This window comes from Vidua macroura, chromosome 8 (assembly GCF_024509145.1).
Source record: "Vidua macroura isolate BioBank_ID:100142 chromosome 8, ASM2450914v1, whole genome shotgun sequence".
NCBI lineage: Eukaryota > Metazoa > Chordata > Aves > Passeriformes > Viduidae > Vidua > Vidua macroura.
The window spans coordinates 22,727,205-22,746,777 of record NC_071578.1 but is presented as its reverse complement, the minus strand read 5'-3'; the positions used below and the strand labels follow the sequence as shown (position 1 = coordinate 22,746,777).

General features: G+C 35.9%; 1 protein-coding gene across 8 annotated transcripts in view; it reads left to right on the top strand.

Moving 5' to 3' along the window:
* Positions 1-18,741, top strand: part of KCNMA1 (potassium calcium-activated channel subfamily M alpha 1) — a 426,357-nt gene extending 407,616 nt beyond the window's left edge. For 2 of the 8 annotated variants that reach the window (XM_053983344.1, XM_053983342.1), the window contains 5 exons: positions 5,891-6,085; positions 7,653-7,771; positions 9,506-9,730; positions 11,854-11,882; positions 17,555-18,741. In XM_053983344.1, the coding sequence (XP_053839319.1) occupies positions 5,891-6,085; positions 7,653-7,771; positions 9,506-9,730; positions 11,854-11,882; positions 17,555-17,706 (720 nt within the window). In that variant the 3' untranslated portion in view covers positions 17,707-18,741. Of the gene's footprint in view, positions 1-5,890; positions 6,086-7,652; positions 7,772-9,505; positions 10,248-11,853; positions 11,883-17,551 lie in introns of those variants that run through there. The other 6 variants (XM_053983349.1, XM_053983347.1, XM_053983348.1 and 3 more) reach the window with 4 other exon arrangements.
* The last annotated feature ends 832 nt before the right edge of the window (positions 18,742-19,573 follow it).

The window sequence follows — 19,573 nt, the reverse complement described above, 5'->3', positions numbered from 1 at the left end:
GTAGGGCACTTCAGAATCAAGAAAAAAAGTAGAGTTAATCCTTCTGGTTGTCACTGGCATTGCCATAGAAAGAGAGTGAGATACTGTGGACATCCTTGCTTCCTTGTGCAAAGGTGTCTCAAGTAAATAAGAGTGATGCAATGAAAAATAAGTACAGCCTGCCTGTTCAGAAATTTTAATGTTTTTAGTTATTGCTAGCTTTTATTAACTCATAGTTTTGGACAACATGCCCCTCTGTTTTTGCAGTTCCATTCTATAAAAATCCTTTCTCTAAACATTTTCACATCTAAGTTGTCATATTATGTGTCAGGGACAGTGCAGCCTGAAGCTAGAGAAATGTGGTAACAAGAGTAGAAAATTCTCTACTTAAAAACAATACTAATCAAGAAGAAAGGCAATGATTCAGTCAGTTAGAATTGTTCACTATCCTGTCTTTTCTTTCACCAGTTTTCTGATCAGTGGCAGTGTTATTTTCTCTTTATTCCTCAAAGGCTCAGCAAAGAGTTGGAAAAGTACCATTCTTCCTGACCCTTCAGAAAGTATAAAATGTGTGAGATGTTTCCCCTTTACTATCCATATTCTCATGGGGAAGGTGTGTTCTCCTCTCACTTCTTCTTCAAGGAAAAGAGTGTTTCTCACACAAACTAATCTATTTTCACTATATTATCTCTTACCTTTTTTTTTTTTTTCCTAAATTACACTTGCTTTTAGCAAACAGCTTCTATTTCATGTATCTAACTCCATACTTGCCAGTATGGACAAACTGAACTCCAAATCCTAGATAAATTGTGAGATCCGTAGTCATGCTTTCATCCTATGAATTGCACGGGAATTCTGTAAGAAATATATAATGTGCACTCTGCTGTCTTTTGCCAGCTCACTTGGAGACAAGTATATAGTTCATTATTCTATCTACTTAGTGATTCAGTGGGTTTTACTGCTTATTTTTGATAGAAAAATTCCAGTTTATTATCTCTGTTGATGTCTCTGTTATGAAAATTCCTTATATAGTGTACAATGCAAATGTTCATGAACTGCTCCTTTAAGACTTCATCTCTTCCCACAGTAGTGGGGTTTTGTAGTAAAACAAATGTAAGAAAGATTAGAAAATCGAATAATAGCCATGCATATGGTATTATTTCTGACCTGTGGGTCATTTGAAACATGCATATAGACATATGTATAGGGGAAAAGCTACAAAATATATTTTAAATAATTTTCTTAAGTATTCAGTTATTGGATACTACTACTACTACTACTAATAATAATAATAATAGTAATACAGTATTAATCAGTGTTAAATTATTATTTTATTTTTTATAGTTTTATAATATTATAGTAGTGCATTAAACTCAACTAATGAATGACAGATTAGAAAATGTGGTAACTTTCTAGTTCAAGTGTTGTTCAGTGGGTGCTGGAGATCTTTATGTTCTGCTAGTTTAGCATTATTCCCTAGAAGATTACAATACTGGACGTTTTAAGTTTGAAATTTTCTGTTATTTCCTAATTTCAAAGGTAAGAGGTTTAATGTAGTTTAGTTTTCAAAGTGTCATGTACTGGTCACCTACACACAGTTTGGCTTTGCAGCAAAGGCAATATTTTCCACAGCCCAGGATTCACAGTGCAGTAGCTCAAGAACCATTGCTCAGAGGACAATAACAAGCACAAAACCTGCACTGTGTTTCTGATGAGTTGGAGCAGTGATCTCACCAGCTTTGGTTCAAGAGCTTTACTGTGCTCTGTGGGAAGGCTGTGGGCTTGGTTCATGTTCTAACTGTGGCAGTGGCTCCAGGTAATCATTAATATGTCTTTGAAGAGACATCTACTGCTATCAGGTACTTAAATGATATATTACTATTTATTTGTCGTAGTGTATTCAAACCCAGGGAAATAAAACACGTCTGTCAGTCTCAAGACAGCACCACTTCTGGAAAGCAAGGCATGCCTTCATCACCAAGTGAAGTGTAGCTAAAAAGTATGGGATTGGAAGCATCTTTTAGATTATGTAACTGGTTTTTAAAAATGTTATCTTCAGCTATAGAAAAGTTATATGACATAGGATAGTCAAAGGAGCAAATATTTGAGCAGAAGTACTCCTTTCTGGGTCTTGTTGAGATAGTTATTCCATAAAATCCTGTACATGAAGGAAACCACTTTTCAACACACAGTACCTTCAAAGGTCTGAGCAGTTGGCCTGGGAGCCAAAGCTTCCCTGTTCCTCCTTTTGGCACTGAAGACACGAGAACTGCAGCAGTTCTGGCAGGCTGGTGTCCCTCCCACACCTACAAGGATCTCCAGCACCAGATGATACCACCTAACATTCACTACCCTGGAATTCATTTGCTTGTGCTAGAACTTCAGGTCTTGATTGTTTTCTGTATTACCAAATCCTACTTTTTCTTCATAAAAATGAAATTACAGAATGGAATAAAATCATTAAAACAGTTAAAAATAACTTTTCATTATATCTCGTACTCAAGAGTTCTCCCTAAGGGATCCTCACAGGCTTGTTTATGCAGAAAAGAAACTAATCTAATCTTTGATATGAACACAAGACTATTTTTCATGCAATTCTGTTCAGAGAATTAGTAAGCAGCATCTTGTAACTTAAAGTGCCCCAAAGTTCTTTAAATTTTGGACAATAGTTTAAGAATTAATAGATTTTCAAATGGTGAAATGCTGTTATTTATTGTCTGCTGTTTATTCTGTCTCAAAGACCCTTTTGTTATTGATATGAATTACTGATGTTAGCTCAGTCATTCCTCAGGTTTGGACATATGTTATTCCTCCAACTGAATGAGAAAATCAATTTAAAATATTTGTTTGAAAGTGAGGTTAAAGCCACATCTAGTGGAGGAGGAGGAGTCTTAAATTCATTTAAAAACCCACTAGTAAACACAAAAAAGGCAGATATAACTTGAAAAATGACAATTTTAGTGTAATTATAAATGAAAGGCAAATTGCTATTAAAGTTAAAGCAATATTATTAAAGGATGTGCTAATTTTCAGTTAAATTTTCTGTAGAAGACCAATTAGTTTAAAAGACATGACAGCATTAACGGCAAAACATAAGCACTCTGGTAATTATACTTTAAAAAATGATTGAACAAATGGGAAAGCATCCTTGAAACATTTGAAAGAGCTGCACTACAATTCTGAAGCAATGGCTAGGTGGCACTGCTAGCTCAGATATCTGTGTCACAATTTCCTTACTATTTACCCAGTTTCAGTGGCTATGATGCTTTTTTTTTTTTTTTTTTTTTTTTTCTGTGTTTAGAATACACCTATTTCATATTCTCGTTCTGGATGCCGATTAAAGTGATATCACACACGTGTCCAATGTGGGGTTTGGTTAATGACAATAGCAAACAAGTATTTCTTCGGTTTTGATTTTACACTCAAAAAAGGAATTCTTTCCATCACTGGAAAGTGCCTTGTTACTTTAAGTACAACAGCACCTTTCCAAAGACATTCTGTAGATCAGTTTCTTATAAGTACTGGCATATTCAGGCCATGTACCCTCCCACAGAGCAAGTAGAAGATCACTCTCAAATTAATTTCAGTGTATTATTATTCCAAAGGAAATGGATATCAGCTAGTTCAGCTTTTCAGTGTTCCCCTAGTTCCAAACTGGCAAGATGTAATGAGGAGTCTGATTTTTGTGACAATCAAAAGCATGGGCAGACAGCTTTTTCTTGAGGAGTGTTAAATACTTTAGTTCAGAAGGCAGCAACCCTATTTAGCAGAAGGTGAGAAGTTACAGCTTCCTATTCACCCACCTTTTCTTGCTTATGGTTGGCATTTTCTGATCAGATGCAATGCTGCAGCAGTTTGTCCTGAAACTTGGAATCTTTTCTCCCATTGATTGAAAAAAAAAAACAACAAAAAAACCCCAAGATATATCTTTTGGCTGCACTCATCCATCTGATTGAATGGTGCCTTCCACATCAGTCATGGTGTGAAACCCAAATTAAGCCATTGTTCCATAATAAATGCTGCTTCCTTTGCTAATAAGGCTCTTAGCTCTGCCTTACAGGTATAGCACAGTGGGAAAAGTTGCCAAGAGGGCAACTCTGATTTCATCTCATGGACATCAAGGAAGAAGTAATTGAAAAAAAAACAATCATGCCTGAATGTCTTCTCTCTCTCACAGTGGCAATTCCTATTAAACATCATGTAATCGCTCCAGACTTACATTCCTGCAAGGGGTCACATTGATTTTTCTATAAGTTAAGAGAGGTTTGAGTATTACACTTGAATTGTTACCCAGTGCATCCACATGTGTAAGAACTGATTTGAGATTAGCTGTTGTTTTAGACTAGCTGAATCTTTGTGAACCTCTGCTTCTGTCAGACTACTCCTTACAATATGCTTTGTAGTTAAAATATGTAGTGCCTTACCTAGGTTAACTTAAATAATTGGAGTTGATGAGATGTAAATATTTGCTTTATGGCATGTATAACAGTAAGAATATGTTCCTCTTATTTTAATTTAGTCAACAGGTGAATGGCATATATACCTATGTAAATAAGCAGAGAAGCCTGAAGTTAGGAAACTTCAATGTAAAGGGAAAAACATTGCTGCGTATTACTCATTTTCTTCTGTTTTATCTGTCATCTCCAGCAAACAATGAAACTGAAGTTTCATTATACAAAGAAAGAATATCAAAGTAACATGGATAGGAAGCCAGTTCTGCTTTTTGATCTCAGGATAAAATATTTCAACCTCTACCTCAGTTTACCCATGTATTAAATACAGTTGCATTATATGGATAGAACAATGAATTTCATTGAAAAGTATTATGTTAAAAGTCTTATCTTTAGGCAACAAGCACTGTTGGAGAATTCACTATTCATTTTTACTTGGTTGGTTTACAGACATTTGTTCTAAGTCCTAAATACAACAAAATCCAGAAATCCAGTAATGTCAATCCTGTGTACTCTACAGTGAGCTCATTTTTTCCTTTTATGTTCCCTGCGCTTACAAAGCTTCTGAAAACTCAGGCATTGGTGACATTATAAGTGAGTCTTTCCTTTTTTTTGTTCAACATTTTTTTTTTGCCCAGTACAATACATTGCAGATGTTTAACTGAGTATGTCTGAACTATACCAGTATACTTTTAAGTGAACTTGAAAGTCATTCATCTGGATTTAAATTAATATTTTAAATACCCATTGTTTGCCTGACAGACCAGCAATGCTACAGATGCTGGCAAAATGTCAGTGTGGAGTAAATCTTCCCTAATAAACCACACTTACCCTATACCCTAGAGTTTTTTAAAAGGACCACCAGGATCCCAAACTCATCATACATTTATCTGGAGTGAACTCAAGATGTTTAATTGATACATGCTTATGTCTGAACACTGTCAAGTCTCGTAATAAGATGTTTAGTACAATACATCGGTTAGACTGCTAGAGTCCAGCCACAGTAATAAGTAATGACATTTGCAGCACAAAGGCAGCTCCCCAACGAATTGGTGACAAGAGTAAAAAGGCAATCTACCCTGTGTAAGCTTTAAATGTGGTCTGAATTTTACAATTACATGTCCTAAAGCCCATTATTAGACATGAGGGCGATGAGAAGGAAAGCAGTCATTGCATCACTACTAACACCAATTATAGGAAACATAAATCATTCAAATTTTTGTACTTTAATAAAAATCAGCCTGAATTGGTGTTTAAAAGAAGGATCTAGTATAGGAGCCTAATGGGATAGAAGAAAATAGAGTAATTGGAGGCTGCTGTCTTTTCACTTTCTATATAAAATTATTTGAAGAGACAGCCAAGAACTTTAAACAGCAGAAACCCGGAAAAGTTGTAATTTGGATGTCTTCAGTTGTGACTTTAATGGTGTTTGCTTAAAGAGCTTTCTTTTATCTCTGCAGACATACTTCAATGACAATATCCTCACACTGATACGGACATTGGTAACAGGAGGAGCCACACCAGAGCTGGAAGCACTGATTGCTGAGGAAAATGCATTGAGAGGAGGTTACAGCACGCCCCAGACACTTGCAAACAGGGACAGGTGTCGAGTTGCTCAGCTGGCTTTGTATGATGGGCCATTTGCAGACCTAGGGGTAAGATCATGAAGGAAATGCAGGACCAAGGCTGGTCTGTGCTCTATTAGCGTTCTCTCAGACCGAGTGAAAAATCTATCTCAATAAGCATATAATTTCTATTATTAAATTTAATAGAGCTTTTGGATTGTTTAAAAATTTATAGCACAGAGTGCCAGGTTTGCTTTTTACCTTTTTAAGAAGCTGTATGACTATCTAGGATCCTTGTCTGCATATTTCATACAGAAAACCCTGTGGGTCTTCATTGTCAGCTAAAGAGACAGATAAGCTGATTTGGATGATATAACCATTATAGCAATAATGAATTCTAAATATACTCAATATGTATAGATATACCTTTTTTGGGTTTTGATAAGCTTATTTAGTGTTTTCACAGAGTTTCCAGTTTTTAAAATCTGCCTATTAGCTTGAAACCAAAGTGCTAAGGTTTGGTTTCTGCTGGTTTTGGATGAACTAAAATTCTTATTAAGTGATAATTTTCTGATAATTTGACTGCACTGTTCTAAGGGTGAAGTCAAAAAACAAGCAAAAAAATTTTAAAGCCCCAAACCAAATAAATAAATTAATGATCTTTTAAACAGAGTGTATTATATAAAAATAAAGTATCTAGAAATGTTTTCTGGACCACATTTTGAAATCTTGAGGTAATCCCAAAGCACCCACTCTGCTTTAATCATGATGTAGGATTTGGTGTTTCTTAAATTAACCCTGTGTTCACCAGCCCTGTCCAAAAAGAATGGAATGACCTTCTTCACAGAAATTACAGAGAATCCCAGTATAAGGATTAGGGCAGGAGTGCAAAGATAGAAGCCTACAGCCTTTCAGTTGATGTAGCAGTCCAGTTGTAGCTGAGACTAGCAGCTCATCAAAACACTTTGGCATGCAGCTTAACATTTCCACAAATAAAGTAAGCAACCCCAATCTTTTGAATGCTGTTTCACCAGAACCTCAGTTGCACTACGTCTGTAAAGGCAGAATGCATTAACTCTCATGATTACTTGAGAATCACTATTTGGATATACAAATAAGCAAATCCAAACTTATTTTTTGATAATCATACATTTAGTCATTATTTGACAGCAGCAGATATTTTATTATCCTTTTAAACCCGTTGAACTCTAATTTCTATTGTGCTCCTCGTGAATTTGTTTTTGTCTGGATGACAGTTTGGCTGCTGTCAAGAAAGGGTCAAAGATACGAACAATTTTAATACCATAGTTAATGTAATTTGTAGAATATTCATTGTCTGGTACCAAAATTTAGATTTCCAGCTTAAAGCAAATCACTCACTCTTTCCAATTTGCCATTATTTCATGGACCAAGGCTCTCCAAAATAACAATCATCACTTTTACATAGTTACTTATTTGAAATAAAATATTTAGATTATTCATTTCCTTGGGTAAAAGGCTCTCATTTGAGACAAACAACAGACTGTCTATACATTGTCCCTCTTTTTATAAGTTCATGCTGAACGACCTCTTCCCTGACATTGTGTTTACAGAGCAAAGAAAGAAAAAAAATGCACTGTTCTCTTTTTTTATTTTTAATCTTCTCTCTTTCCTCTAGGATGGAGGTTGTTATGGAGATCTGTTTTGTAAAGCACTGAAAACATACAATATGCTTTGCTTTGGAATTTATCGATTAAGGGATGCACATCTAAGTACTCCCAGCCAATGCACTAAACGGTGAGTCTGGTCTTTTAGAACATCTCTGCTTCACTGCTCTTCAGTCTTCTCAGCAAGGAAAAGCCCAATGCCTGTAATAAATACAAAAAAGAGCTTGCTCCATTTTTGTGTAACTTTTCCCCAATCCTCTTTGAGGATTTCACCATGATTCGATCTGACTTTAAATCATAAGTTGTCAGCTAATTTTATTCAGAATTTTTAAATTAAATTTTCAGATTGTATCTTTATCCTGTTTGCTCTATGATGATCCACTGTTTGCCTGCAAGGAAAGGACTTCAGTTCCCTGATATCAATCAACTTTAAGCTGTGGGATAATAATTTAAATTACAGTAGCTAGTCTTTTTTCTGAATGCTCAAAAAATAGTCCTATGGGCTTCCCATCAGTACCATCTGTGTCTAAGCATAATTTCTTCCAGTAAATGGAAACCCTTCTCTTGGTAGACTACATTTTTACTTCAGTAGCACCAAGCCTGACCTTAGTGCTTTAAATAGAGCAGACACATTTCCATCTTTGCAAACTGAAGGCCATTTAGCAGCTTGCTTGAAATGTGTCTTAATTAACTGCTTCCTAGAAATACACACACAGACCCATACCAGAAGTATCACAAATCTACCATCTGTTACTGTTTCATGCTCAACAGAAAGCATCATTATTGGGTGAACATGGCAATAAACAGCACTGCAGCCCACCAAAGCACCTTCTTCTGTAAGAATTTGAACAAATTGGGTTGAAAAATTGAGTTGCAGTTTAGATTTACACTGTAGTTGCTAGACTTGGGATTATTTGTTGAATTAATAAGGGACTTCTGTCCCTGAAGGAGCTAGGCAGATTTTTTATGAGCATTGCATTAATTTGAAAAGAAATCATGAGCTTCGTGTTCAATTTTTACTCCTTTCTTGCTTGGACACAAAATGCCAATTGCCTTGCTCAAGTCTGTTTTTCACATGCATGAAAAAATTTAGCAGCTGCTCTATAAGTCCTTCATACCCTAAAAGGCCATTAGGTGAAGGTGAGGATTCTTGAAATTGAGGAAGTTTTTATTTCAGGCCTGGGATTTATGCTGAGCAATGTTGGATTCTCAGATGTGCAGATTTCTCTTTATAGATGCTCTTTGAGGCCATGAATGTACATGTGGAGTGAATGAACAAAATTAACCTTGCTACAGAGTTATTGATGTATTTTCCTTAACTTGTTTCAACTACAGTCACAATCCAAACCAATAATTATATCCTTTGTTCTATTGACTGCATTTAAATATTTAATAACTATGTAAATATGTATTTAAATGTTATATGTATTTAAATAAGCTGCATGTAAAATCCTCCTCTCTCTGTTTTTCAGCCATTCTTTTAAATACCATTTGTGGTGGATATGTTACTGGTTTTTGTCAACATATAACTATATTTGCTAGAATCATTGCATTATGGTTCAGCCAGAGAAAGGAGCATGATTTTGTATGGTGGTTTCTCTGAAATTTCATTATGTGATTCACTTGAAGAACATCATTCTCAGGCATTATGTCTGTCTGACAGAAAACATAAAAAAAATGACAGCTGACTTAAAAAGGTCCAAAAACTATATCGGGAATTTTGTGAGCTAAAATTAGGTACAAACAGAAATGCAAAAATTGGGCTAAGTGTTCCTGAGCTCAACAAATCTAGAAGAAATTTTTTAGTATGAATCTAAACCTATTTTCTTTTTCTTTCTTTTTTTCTGTCTTCCTTCCTTTCCAGTTATGTTATCACAAACCCACCATATGAATTTGAGCTTGTGCCGACGGACTTGATCTTCTGTCTGATGCAATTTGACCACAACGCTGGCCAGTCCCGAGCCAGCCTTTCTCATTCCTCCCATTCCTCCTACTCTTCCAGCAAGAAGAGCTCATCAGTTCACTCTATCCCCTCAACAGCAAACCGACCGAACCGCACCAAGAGCAGGGATTCCCGGGACAAACAGAAGTATGTGCAGGAAGATAGACTTTGATATGTGTACCTACTCCCACTGTGTGTGAAACTTGCATTCACCACCCATTCTCCCCAGTTAATGTTTCCAGCAGTAATGTTCCCTGTTTTCCCATGGAGTTCTCCCTTTTTGTACACATATTTTGCATATGTATGACAGTGTGCATGTGATTGTCATTTTTATTTCACCACCATAAAACCCTTAAGCACAACAGCAACAAAGCAGACGGACCAAAAGTTATTTATGATGCTAGGGGAGAATAAAAAAGGAATTCCAAACCCATAGGCACACTCAAAACATAAATAACTCACTGCAGTTACTTTACATATCCAAAAATGGAGTATATTTAACGTGAACACTTGCTCTTGATGTCAGAGTTACACAAAGAAAGTCATTTAGTGCAGAAGTGTTGATGTATGTTGCAGTAGGTTTTTTTAATACTCATATTTACAGGAGCTCATACATTTATTTGAAGCTTACAAAACTCTCCTATTGAAAAAAAACAGAACAAAAACCATGCCAAAAAAAAAAAAAAAAAATCCCTGCTGATTTTTCACTCTCAAAGCTTATATTATATAGGGCTTACACTCCTTGTATAGATTATTGCTAGACATCTGCTTTATACCAAAGCAATATCAGGGACTTTTCTGCTTGTTTAAGAACTTTCTCTAAAGTATTAGTCTTTTGGAGATGGTGTATTTTCCCTTTAACACTGAAATTATCGGGGCATGAAGTTTTACAACTCCAATGGTTTAATTTAAGTTTAGAAAGAGTCTAATTGCATATTAAATTATTATTCTGTCTATTTATATTGCCACATGAATAGCTATATTTTCTTTCACTTTTGACATTTGGGATAAAAAGCCATATGTATCATAAATATTGGATGTAAGTCATTAAAAACTGCCTTCTTGGGACTTTTATGTCTTTAAAAGGTGAATTAGTCACCTTATGTACAGAATAAATAATGCTCAGAAAAGAGCAAGCATTTTTCTATGCTTACATATCAGATCTCAAGGGACTTTGTTCCTTTCCCCAGATGGTAGTTTAACTTTTCAAAGTTAGTGTTGGTATAAATCTTCCAACAGAGTCCTAATATGTGAAGAAGCTCCAGAAATCTTGCTGCATGTTCTACCTGTTTTTTTTTTTTCAACAGGTGCATGCCAGTAGGCAGGAATATGGGAAGGCAACTGAGTGCCTTTAAATCTCTCCCATTTGGGGAGAAAAGGTGCTGTGCCCCAGACTGTTAATGAGGAGAACAAGAGGGCTGGGTTGGAAATATTCACAGTGCTGAGGCGTTGTGTTCCATGCACTTGCCAGAATTTAGTTCTTGCAAATTGTCACCAACGACACATGTAGCCAAAAAAAGTTGGGGCAGGGAACTAAATAAAGAAGTGGAAAGGAGCCTGCCCTAGACAGCCATAGGAATGATGCTTCAGGCTTGCTTTTACTTTTTTTTTTTTTTCTTGTTTTAAACTTTAGAAGCCAATGTATATTTTGAAATATACAGCTAGCTCTAGGTTTGCAGAGGGTTTCCGAGGGTAGGGAGGGCAGAAACACATACCCTCTTCCCTGGCTATCCAGCAAGAAAGCATGCAGACAGAAAAAAATATTTAGGTTTGGAATGATTAGCATTGTAACTGCCAACCCAATCAAGGTGCTTTTATGGTTAGTTTTGTCTTCTACCTTCCCCTTCCCCAAGCATGATAATTTTGAAGATTTGCTTGCTGTGTGAATTGACAATAAAGCCAAGCACTTTTACTGACAAAATCTGGAACCATGTAAGTGGGCTACAGAGAAGTGGGCCACTGTGCAGTGCTAAGCATAATGATTGGAATACAGTCTATATGTGTGAGTGTGCATTCCAACGCAGCTGTAAGTCCAATCAGTGGAATACATTGCAAATTATGGCTGCACCCCTACAAATGAGACTATTACAGTTGCTCTTCATCATAAAGAAAAATTCATGTGTTCCTTTTTGCAAAGAAAGTTGAAAGTTATCATGTTTTGCCCTCAGAATATTTATTGCAACAAGGATGTGCCAGTTAAAGTGCTCAACCAGAAATATGACAGTTTAAAAGCATTGTAAAACTTACATAGCTTACTTCTTTTTCTAAAGTGCAACAAGGATGAATAGAATGGGCCAAGGTATGAAAATTAATGGTTCTGCATGACCTAGCAACTGCTGTGGGTTTCCCTCTATAACTTTGTCCTTGTGAAAACTTGTGAAATTAAAAAAAAATAGTTACAAACTTTATTCAGTTATTGGTTTGTTTGTTTGGTTGATTGTTTTGTTGGTTTTCTTTTGCCTTTTTTTTCCCACCAAACCAGAGGTAAAACTGGCTGCTGCTGCTGCTGCTGCTGCTGCTACTGTTTCTCAACCCTGTTTTGTTTTTTTATCTTCTCATCTGCTTGCCTTTCTAATTGCACGTGTCCTTTTGTAAACACCCAGGTTCCTGCTCAATGAAGATGCCTGTCGTGGTGCAGACATTACTTTAATTTCCCATTCCTCATTCCAGTTTCTTTCCTACCTTCCCCTCCTTAGTCTCTTATTCCCCATGTATGTACATGAGCATCTTTTTATGTCAGCAGAATTGATTGAAGATAGTTGAGAGCAGTTACACATTTTGGAAGAATGTTAATGGCTTTGACACCAAAATGCGTTTCCATTAATGTTTTATCTGTTTTCCATTTAGCGGAGAAAGGAAGGGTGTTAATATGAAGGCACTTGTCACATGCAACATAATGATTTTTATCCAAAAAAATAGTATTTGTATAACAGTGCAGCTCAAATAGAAAAATATAAACAGCATACATTAGAGAAGTAACTTGCTTACATTGTGAACAGCAGAAGAGGAATATCTAATATGGGTGCAAATCTGAATTCTTCAAATTACATTGAAGTCTACTCCACCTCTGTCCTCTATCCTGAAGTTAGAATTCTAAAACTTTTGACTTTTAGTAGTATTGCGTATAATTTCCACTGCTGACTATAGTCAGATTGATCAAATAGTTTATTATAATGATGAAGGTTTTTCTGATATAGATATACTAAAGGAGGTTGGGCATTATAAGCAGAGAAATGCTTAAATCAACGTTATGTTGGTGTTTATATTGAAAAGTAAGAGCAAATCTCCTGTTTTATCCCAGGTCAGACAACCATAGTAGAATGGTTAGTTCTTGAAAGTGAAGAAGTATCACCAATGTCAGGAGGTCATGTTTTAGGTTTTTAAATGAAGGTACTGCCATTTGTATCAGTCCCAGCATGGTTTCGGAATTGGAAAACAAGTCCTTAGTGAGCTTAAGTGTTGACACAAAACCATGTCTAGCAAACCTGCAGGTTCTTGGCGAGGGCTTCTATTGACCTAAACAGAAAGAGTCAGACATTTTCCAGTGAAACTCCCATTGTCAAAACTAAGAATTTTGGTAGTTTAAACAATAAAAAAATCAAGAACAAGTCCAGAACATTGTCACAAAACTTTAGTTGCCCTGGAGCAAAGTAAAGTTTTTCATAGAAAAAATTGTTTATTCTTTCTTTCCCTGAAAATTTCTTGCTGCCTGCTACATATAAAATATTCATCTGCCAAACAAAGAATTGCTGAGCAGGTGGGTGGAGAAACTTTCATTACTTTTCTTTCTCATGCAGGAACAAATTACATGGAAAACTTTTCAGCTTAGTTATGAACAAGATGGTTACATGCAGGGAGGAGACACAAAAACACATACATGCAAACAAATTTGAAACTGCAAGTGTCACAGAAGACAAAAAAATTCATGTTTTAAACAGTTGAAAGGTAACCTGGGATTATGGTGAGAATACAAATATAGTAAAACCTTTGTCTTATGTTTGGGTAGTATTTTCTTTGCCTCTGCTTAGAAGAGAGGGTGTTTCACAGTGACATTTGCTCTAAGTTGCTACTCAGTTCAAAATTAATGATAGAAATTTTAAAGCGCCAGTACAATAAATCTGTTGGAGAGAATTGCTGCAATCTGATACAAGTTGAAGAAAACGGTATTTTGATCTTTTTACTTTGATTATTTATGTCCTTTTTTTATGCTACGGGGAAGAGTGTTACACTAAAATTAATTAATTAATTAATTGATTTTTATTTATTTGCAATAAGAGCATTAGGCCTCTTGAATCTTCATGGATGCACTGATGCTGGTAGCTCATTACAAACATAGATGTTTGAGAGGAAAGTAAGTGTTTTCTGCTTTCTGATGCATTCAGTTACTTAGCTGTTCCAACATCTCTTAGGTGATGCTGTCAAAAAGAAGCCTGTCAAATAGCGTAGGAAGATCAGGGACTTTTTTAGCAGCTCCTAAAAAATAAAATAAAAAACCATGCCTCATGTCACTATAATGTAGAAACATTTCTGGTAAGGATCAATATGCATATTCCAAAAGGGAGAGAAACAGACTCAATGTGACAGAGAACTTAAAAATGCTTGGTGACTATAGCAATATACAAAGACTTTTAAAAGGGGGTTTCTGAACTGTTCTTAATGAAAGAGTAAATATTAAAGATAAAAATCTGTGCTAAGACTCTGGAAGACATACCAAAATCAGAGTGTAAGCATAGAATAAAAGACTGAAAATTGTGTAGGGGCTTCAAGAAGGACATTTAGTGATTGGGAGCAGAATATCATAGTGGCCAGGAGTAAAGATCAGGAGTGCTAAGCTCACATTTCAAAGGTAAGTAAAGAGGTCAATGAGTTTGCACAGGAGATTCATTGTTATGTGGTCAAAGATAATTTTAACAGAGGAGAGGAGCAGGAAAGGTATAAAGCTGGATCTAAGCATTGTGTGCTGGAGAATGATAATGCTTGGGTCAAGGTTTCAGCACTGGCAAAAAGAAATCTGAACAGCAAAAGACATAAAAATCTACCCGCTTCTACCTTTATTATTAATGTTCTGTATGTATTACTTGCCAGGTAAAGGCAAAAAGAGACTGGGTAGTTTCTTTTTAAAGAACAGCTCCCTATATAGGAGTTCTGTTGTAAATTTAACACATAAATAAATAGCTTATTTTGAAAATTTTAGGGAAAGCAGGGTATTTTGAAGTGCTTTACACTGTCTGCTGAGAAACACAGAACAATTCTGATTCTTAGCAATCACACAAGTCTCCCCTTACTTGCTACAACATTGAATTAACTTGCACAAAGTTCTGTTTGTAAGGAAAGTTTTTGCACCATGTGTTAAAAAAAGAAGGTAGCAATGAAAGTTCACGGTGCTTAACTTGCCTCAAAATCATTTTAAACACAAACCATTAGAAAACTGTTAGTTTGAAATTGTTTATGTGATCTCACAAGGCTTTTAAAACATGATAACCATCACACTTTACACCTCTCTGAAAGGTTAGTTTAATCGTAGATCACATAAAATTGGTTTCCACAAATGCATAATGGTTCATGTGTCACACTTGAACTAAATGGTTTTTTAAATGGAGCTGAAATTATTTTGATGTGTACACATTCCCAGACTACTTTTTCCTACAACCTTTCTTAAACTGGCCCCCATCAGGAATCATTCCCTTAAAGTCTCATTAATAATTCAGATGTTCTGATTACTTTAAAAGATCTATGGAATTGAGGCTTTTTTTTTTTTTTTAACTGCTTGACAAAAAGATAAATGAATGTAGAAAGAAACGGTAGGAGTCTGGCAAGCTGTAGATCATCTCTGAACAGATTGTAACTTTATCATTCTGTCAGGAAGAATAATTTAAAGCACTTAATCAGTTAGCTTCAGTGTGCAGGATGTAACATTATGAATTCCTATCGTCCAATCTGTTCAAATCAAAGGGAACTTAATTATAATAGGTGAGAGAGAGGGAGATGGGAGATTGAACATCATTCAGACTCAGGCATCTTTAAGGGGGCAGGGAATTAGTCTGGTCACAAATGAGTAGGTTATTTTTAAACACAAGTGAAAAGCATTTTAGAAAAGGACAAGAAAAACAATACAGTAGTTCCACTTCCCTTCAGTAATAAGCCACTAATAAGTAATACAATTTCTGGGTTTGATCTAATTTTTGAAAATGTGTAAGAACACATAGCAAAGGTTTTAATGGGGAATGGGGGTTTGGCTTGTAAATTCTAAAAATACATACAAAGTGTAAGTGGTTTAATTTGTTATTCATGAAAGTGACTGAAAGTCCAGTAATTCTGGAAATTAAGCTACTTCTTGAGACTCCAAAGGTCTTTGTTTATTTTTATGCACTTATGTCCAGGTATTTGTTCTCTATTCTTCTCAGTCTTTCAATTTCTTTTCTCTCCTTTACCTCCTGAGCTTTTTGCTCAGTCTTTGGGTTTCTAAGGTGAATTTCGCTTTGCTAATTTTAAATAATTTATGTATTAAAAACTGAGCATTCCTTCCGCTCCTGTCCTGATTCCAGATAGTGTGGCATTTCAGGGGTTAGAAAGTTAGAAAGTAGAAAGTAGCAGTTTATATTATGTAAGTGAGGCACTAAAGCTTCTGCAGCATTTTGGATTCCCCATTGGAATGAGAAGTAGTGCATACGTGTTAGAGTAGCAGCTCTGGTGCAACACACTTTGAACCTTGTAATAATAAAATGCCCAGAACCATAAGTGTCCACTGCTCTGCCCACTCACCTCTGGAATCTGGGGAAGGAGGAAAAAAAATGGAGACAGACCTCTGTTCACAAACGCTTGTCAAGGCACGAGTGCACCTAATGGCCATTAGCCCCTCTCTAGATCAGGAGTTCCCAAGTCTTGGAATAAAGTTATCTTGTAAGGTTGCATACCTGTCATTGAGAAATTACAGCAGAAATTGCTTTCTAAAGGGTTTAAGGATTATTTTTTTTTTCCTTTTGTGAATTTTTGAAGCTTTTGTCCATACCTGCAATGGAGCAGTGCAACATAGTGGTTACAATGATGAACAGCTGGGAAAGGGCTGCAATGCTGCGGCCTCTCAGCACCCTCCCATATTGCTCCCAACCCACCTTAAAGCCACACCATAAAATTCCTTCTGTGTTAATGGAAACAGGCATTGCTCAAGGATAGAAAAGAAAGAGCTCCCTCTCTAATTTTTGTTTAAATCCTTACTTCCTTTGCCTTGCTGTCACCTATCACGACTGATCCATTCAGGATTAGCTGGACCCCTACCACAGTCACCTGCAGTGTCTGCTGTGTTCCTCACCCCATTTTAAACCCTAGAGTTCAGTAGTGCACCAGCACGTGTGTTTCAGAATAGGGTTATAATGCCCACCCTGTGCAGCAAGGCTGCTGTCCAGCAGCAGGAATACAAGTTCTGTTTATTCTAACACTGACTGCAGAAAGTTCTTTATGTTCTCCTGCATGATTTCTGGGCCAGCAGTAGCCACCACCCCAAGGCTGAAATGGTTCAGAGAAGTCTCTGACTCTTAAGGAGCTCCTCTGTGTATAGATTCACATGCTCTTTTCTGTATTACCCTTATCCCAGCTGCTCTCCTTGGCTTCTTAGTTTAGACTTTGATTTGTATCATTTTTTTTCAATAAATGAATCACCTGAGCATGGGCACAAGAAAAGAGCTCTCTTACATCCAACAAGCAAACTAGCATATTGGCAGTTTTCTTTAGCTTCATTAGCAAATCTGCAAGCGTCATCCTCCTTTCATAACAGTGTTTTCAGATGTATTAATCTAATGCACTGTACTGCTAGTAATTAGTCAAAGTCACCTTCTATTGATCTCTTTTTTCTATAAACTTTACTGATTGCTCCCTTTTTCTTTTTTTTAATGTTTCTGTGTATGTGTGCTTCACTAATTAACACTTTCATTTTTCCCTCCTTATTTTGTCTCTACCTATTTTGCTCCTTAGCAGAAAAGAAATGGTTTACAGATGAGCCGGATAATGCCTATCCCAGAAACATTCAAATCAAGCCCATGAGCACTCACATGGCCAATCAGATCAATCAATATAAATCGACAAGCAGCTTGATACCACCAATACGAGAAGTTGAAGATGAATGTTGACTCCTTCGAAGCCAGAACTATTTTTATAAAGCCTGACAAACTTCATGAATGGTGATGTGACATTTATTCCTCTTACTTGCTGAACCACTGATGGAGAAGTTAAGAAGGGCACGCTTAATGGGAAAATAAAGTAGACAGATCTTTGTTTGTCTGCCTTTAATATTGCTTCCACGTATTTTGGAAATTATTTCATTTATAAATTAACATAATCAAAACTAGTCATGTATAGCCTCTAGCATTTTAAATTATTTTTATTTATTAAAAAAAATATATTTTTTCTTTTTTTTTTTCATTGTTAAGTATTTTCCCTTAAAAAAAGGCATATGTGGCCAGACTCCTAAGAATTAAAAAATATCAACAAACCCTCAGTCTTTGGCTTAAAGGAGAATGATGGTCACAGTTATAAGGATATGTAATTAAGAGAGACAAAAGATATATTTGCAAAAAGAAAAAAAAAGGTCCAACTTGTATTTTAGTAAATCAAAAAAAAAAAAAAAAAAAGAAGAAAAAAAACCTACACTTCACCAAAATGTTTCTTTATTGGAAGGTGTGTATTTTGTTCAGCATTGACACCAGCTCTTAATAAATTGAACTTATTTATTTTCAGAGTTGAAAGTCATATTTTTATACATGTAACATTCTTCTGAAATATTCTTTGTTTTGTTAACATATATAGATCATCTTGACTACCAGTTGTGTGAAGGTGCAGTAACCCCCACACTGTGCCCTGCCCCTTCTCACGGTGGCACACCCAGCACCCTCGGGAACGCGCTGTGACACAGGCACAGGGAATGTCACCACCCCAGCCAAGGGCCATGGGCTTAAGGGGCACTTGCTAGAAATGGCAAATCTGGCAATTGCACTTCACTTCCCATTAGCCATCAGCAGTTACTAATTTCAGGAAGGCAAGCTTGGCAATACTTCTTGTTTTGCCATTATTACAGTGATTTAATCCAGAGTGCATAAAATAGTGCATAGAAGCATCAGTTATAAACCATCTCATCTACCACATTTTGTTACTTCCTTACTTCACAAGTGCTGATGGCCTTTCATTGGCCTGAGGTGGTACAAATTCTTCCTGATATGTATAGAGATTTAGCTCCAGATCCTTGCACTTTGGTGAAAGCTCGTACCCTGGTAAAGGGCACACTGAATCTCCTTTTGATTAATTCAGATCAAGATAAAACTGGTTTAGCTTCAGCTCCACAAACTCACAACATGCTCTCCTCAGTTAATTCCTACAATAAGCAGCATCATATTTTAGCAGTTGTTTTTCTGTGTTTTTTTTTTTCTTTTTTTTTTTTTTCCTTTTATTTATTTTTAGTTTGCTGGGACACCACACACAAAAGTACAGTAATAACCAAATAAAAATAATAAAAATGATGAATGTATTTATTATGATAACATGCAAAAGGCCTTTGATGGGTGCCTTTTGTGTCAGCAGTTTCACAAAGTTGCCGACAAGCTTTATAACCATCAGACAAAAATGTGATGTTTCATATCTGTGCTGCAGTATCTACCCACCCAAGCATTTATGTTCTAAATGATTTAGTTACTCTCTCTATCTCAAATAAGCAACATCTGACACAATTGTGTGGAAACAAAAAAAAAAAAAAAAAAAAAAAAAGGAAAGGCTGTGATAGTAGGGAAACAAAAACTAAAACCACAAAATCAGTCATCAGGAAAAGCAGATTTTCATTGTGCAAGTTAACTTTAGGCTTTGTAATTTTGCAGAATTGTTAAACACCACAATTAAACATACTGTGGTATTTTTATCATTAGAGAAATATCAGTGAATCAAACAAATGCAAAGCAGATGACGAATTTATTGTGAAAACAATGATGTCCACTATGTAATCCAACATTT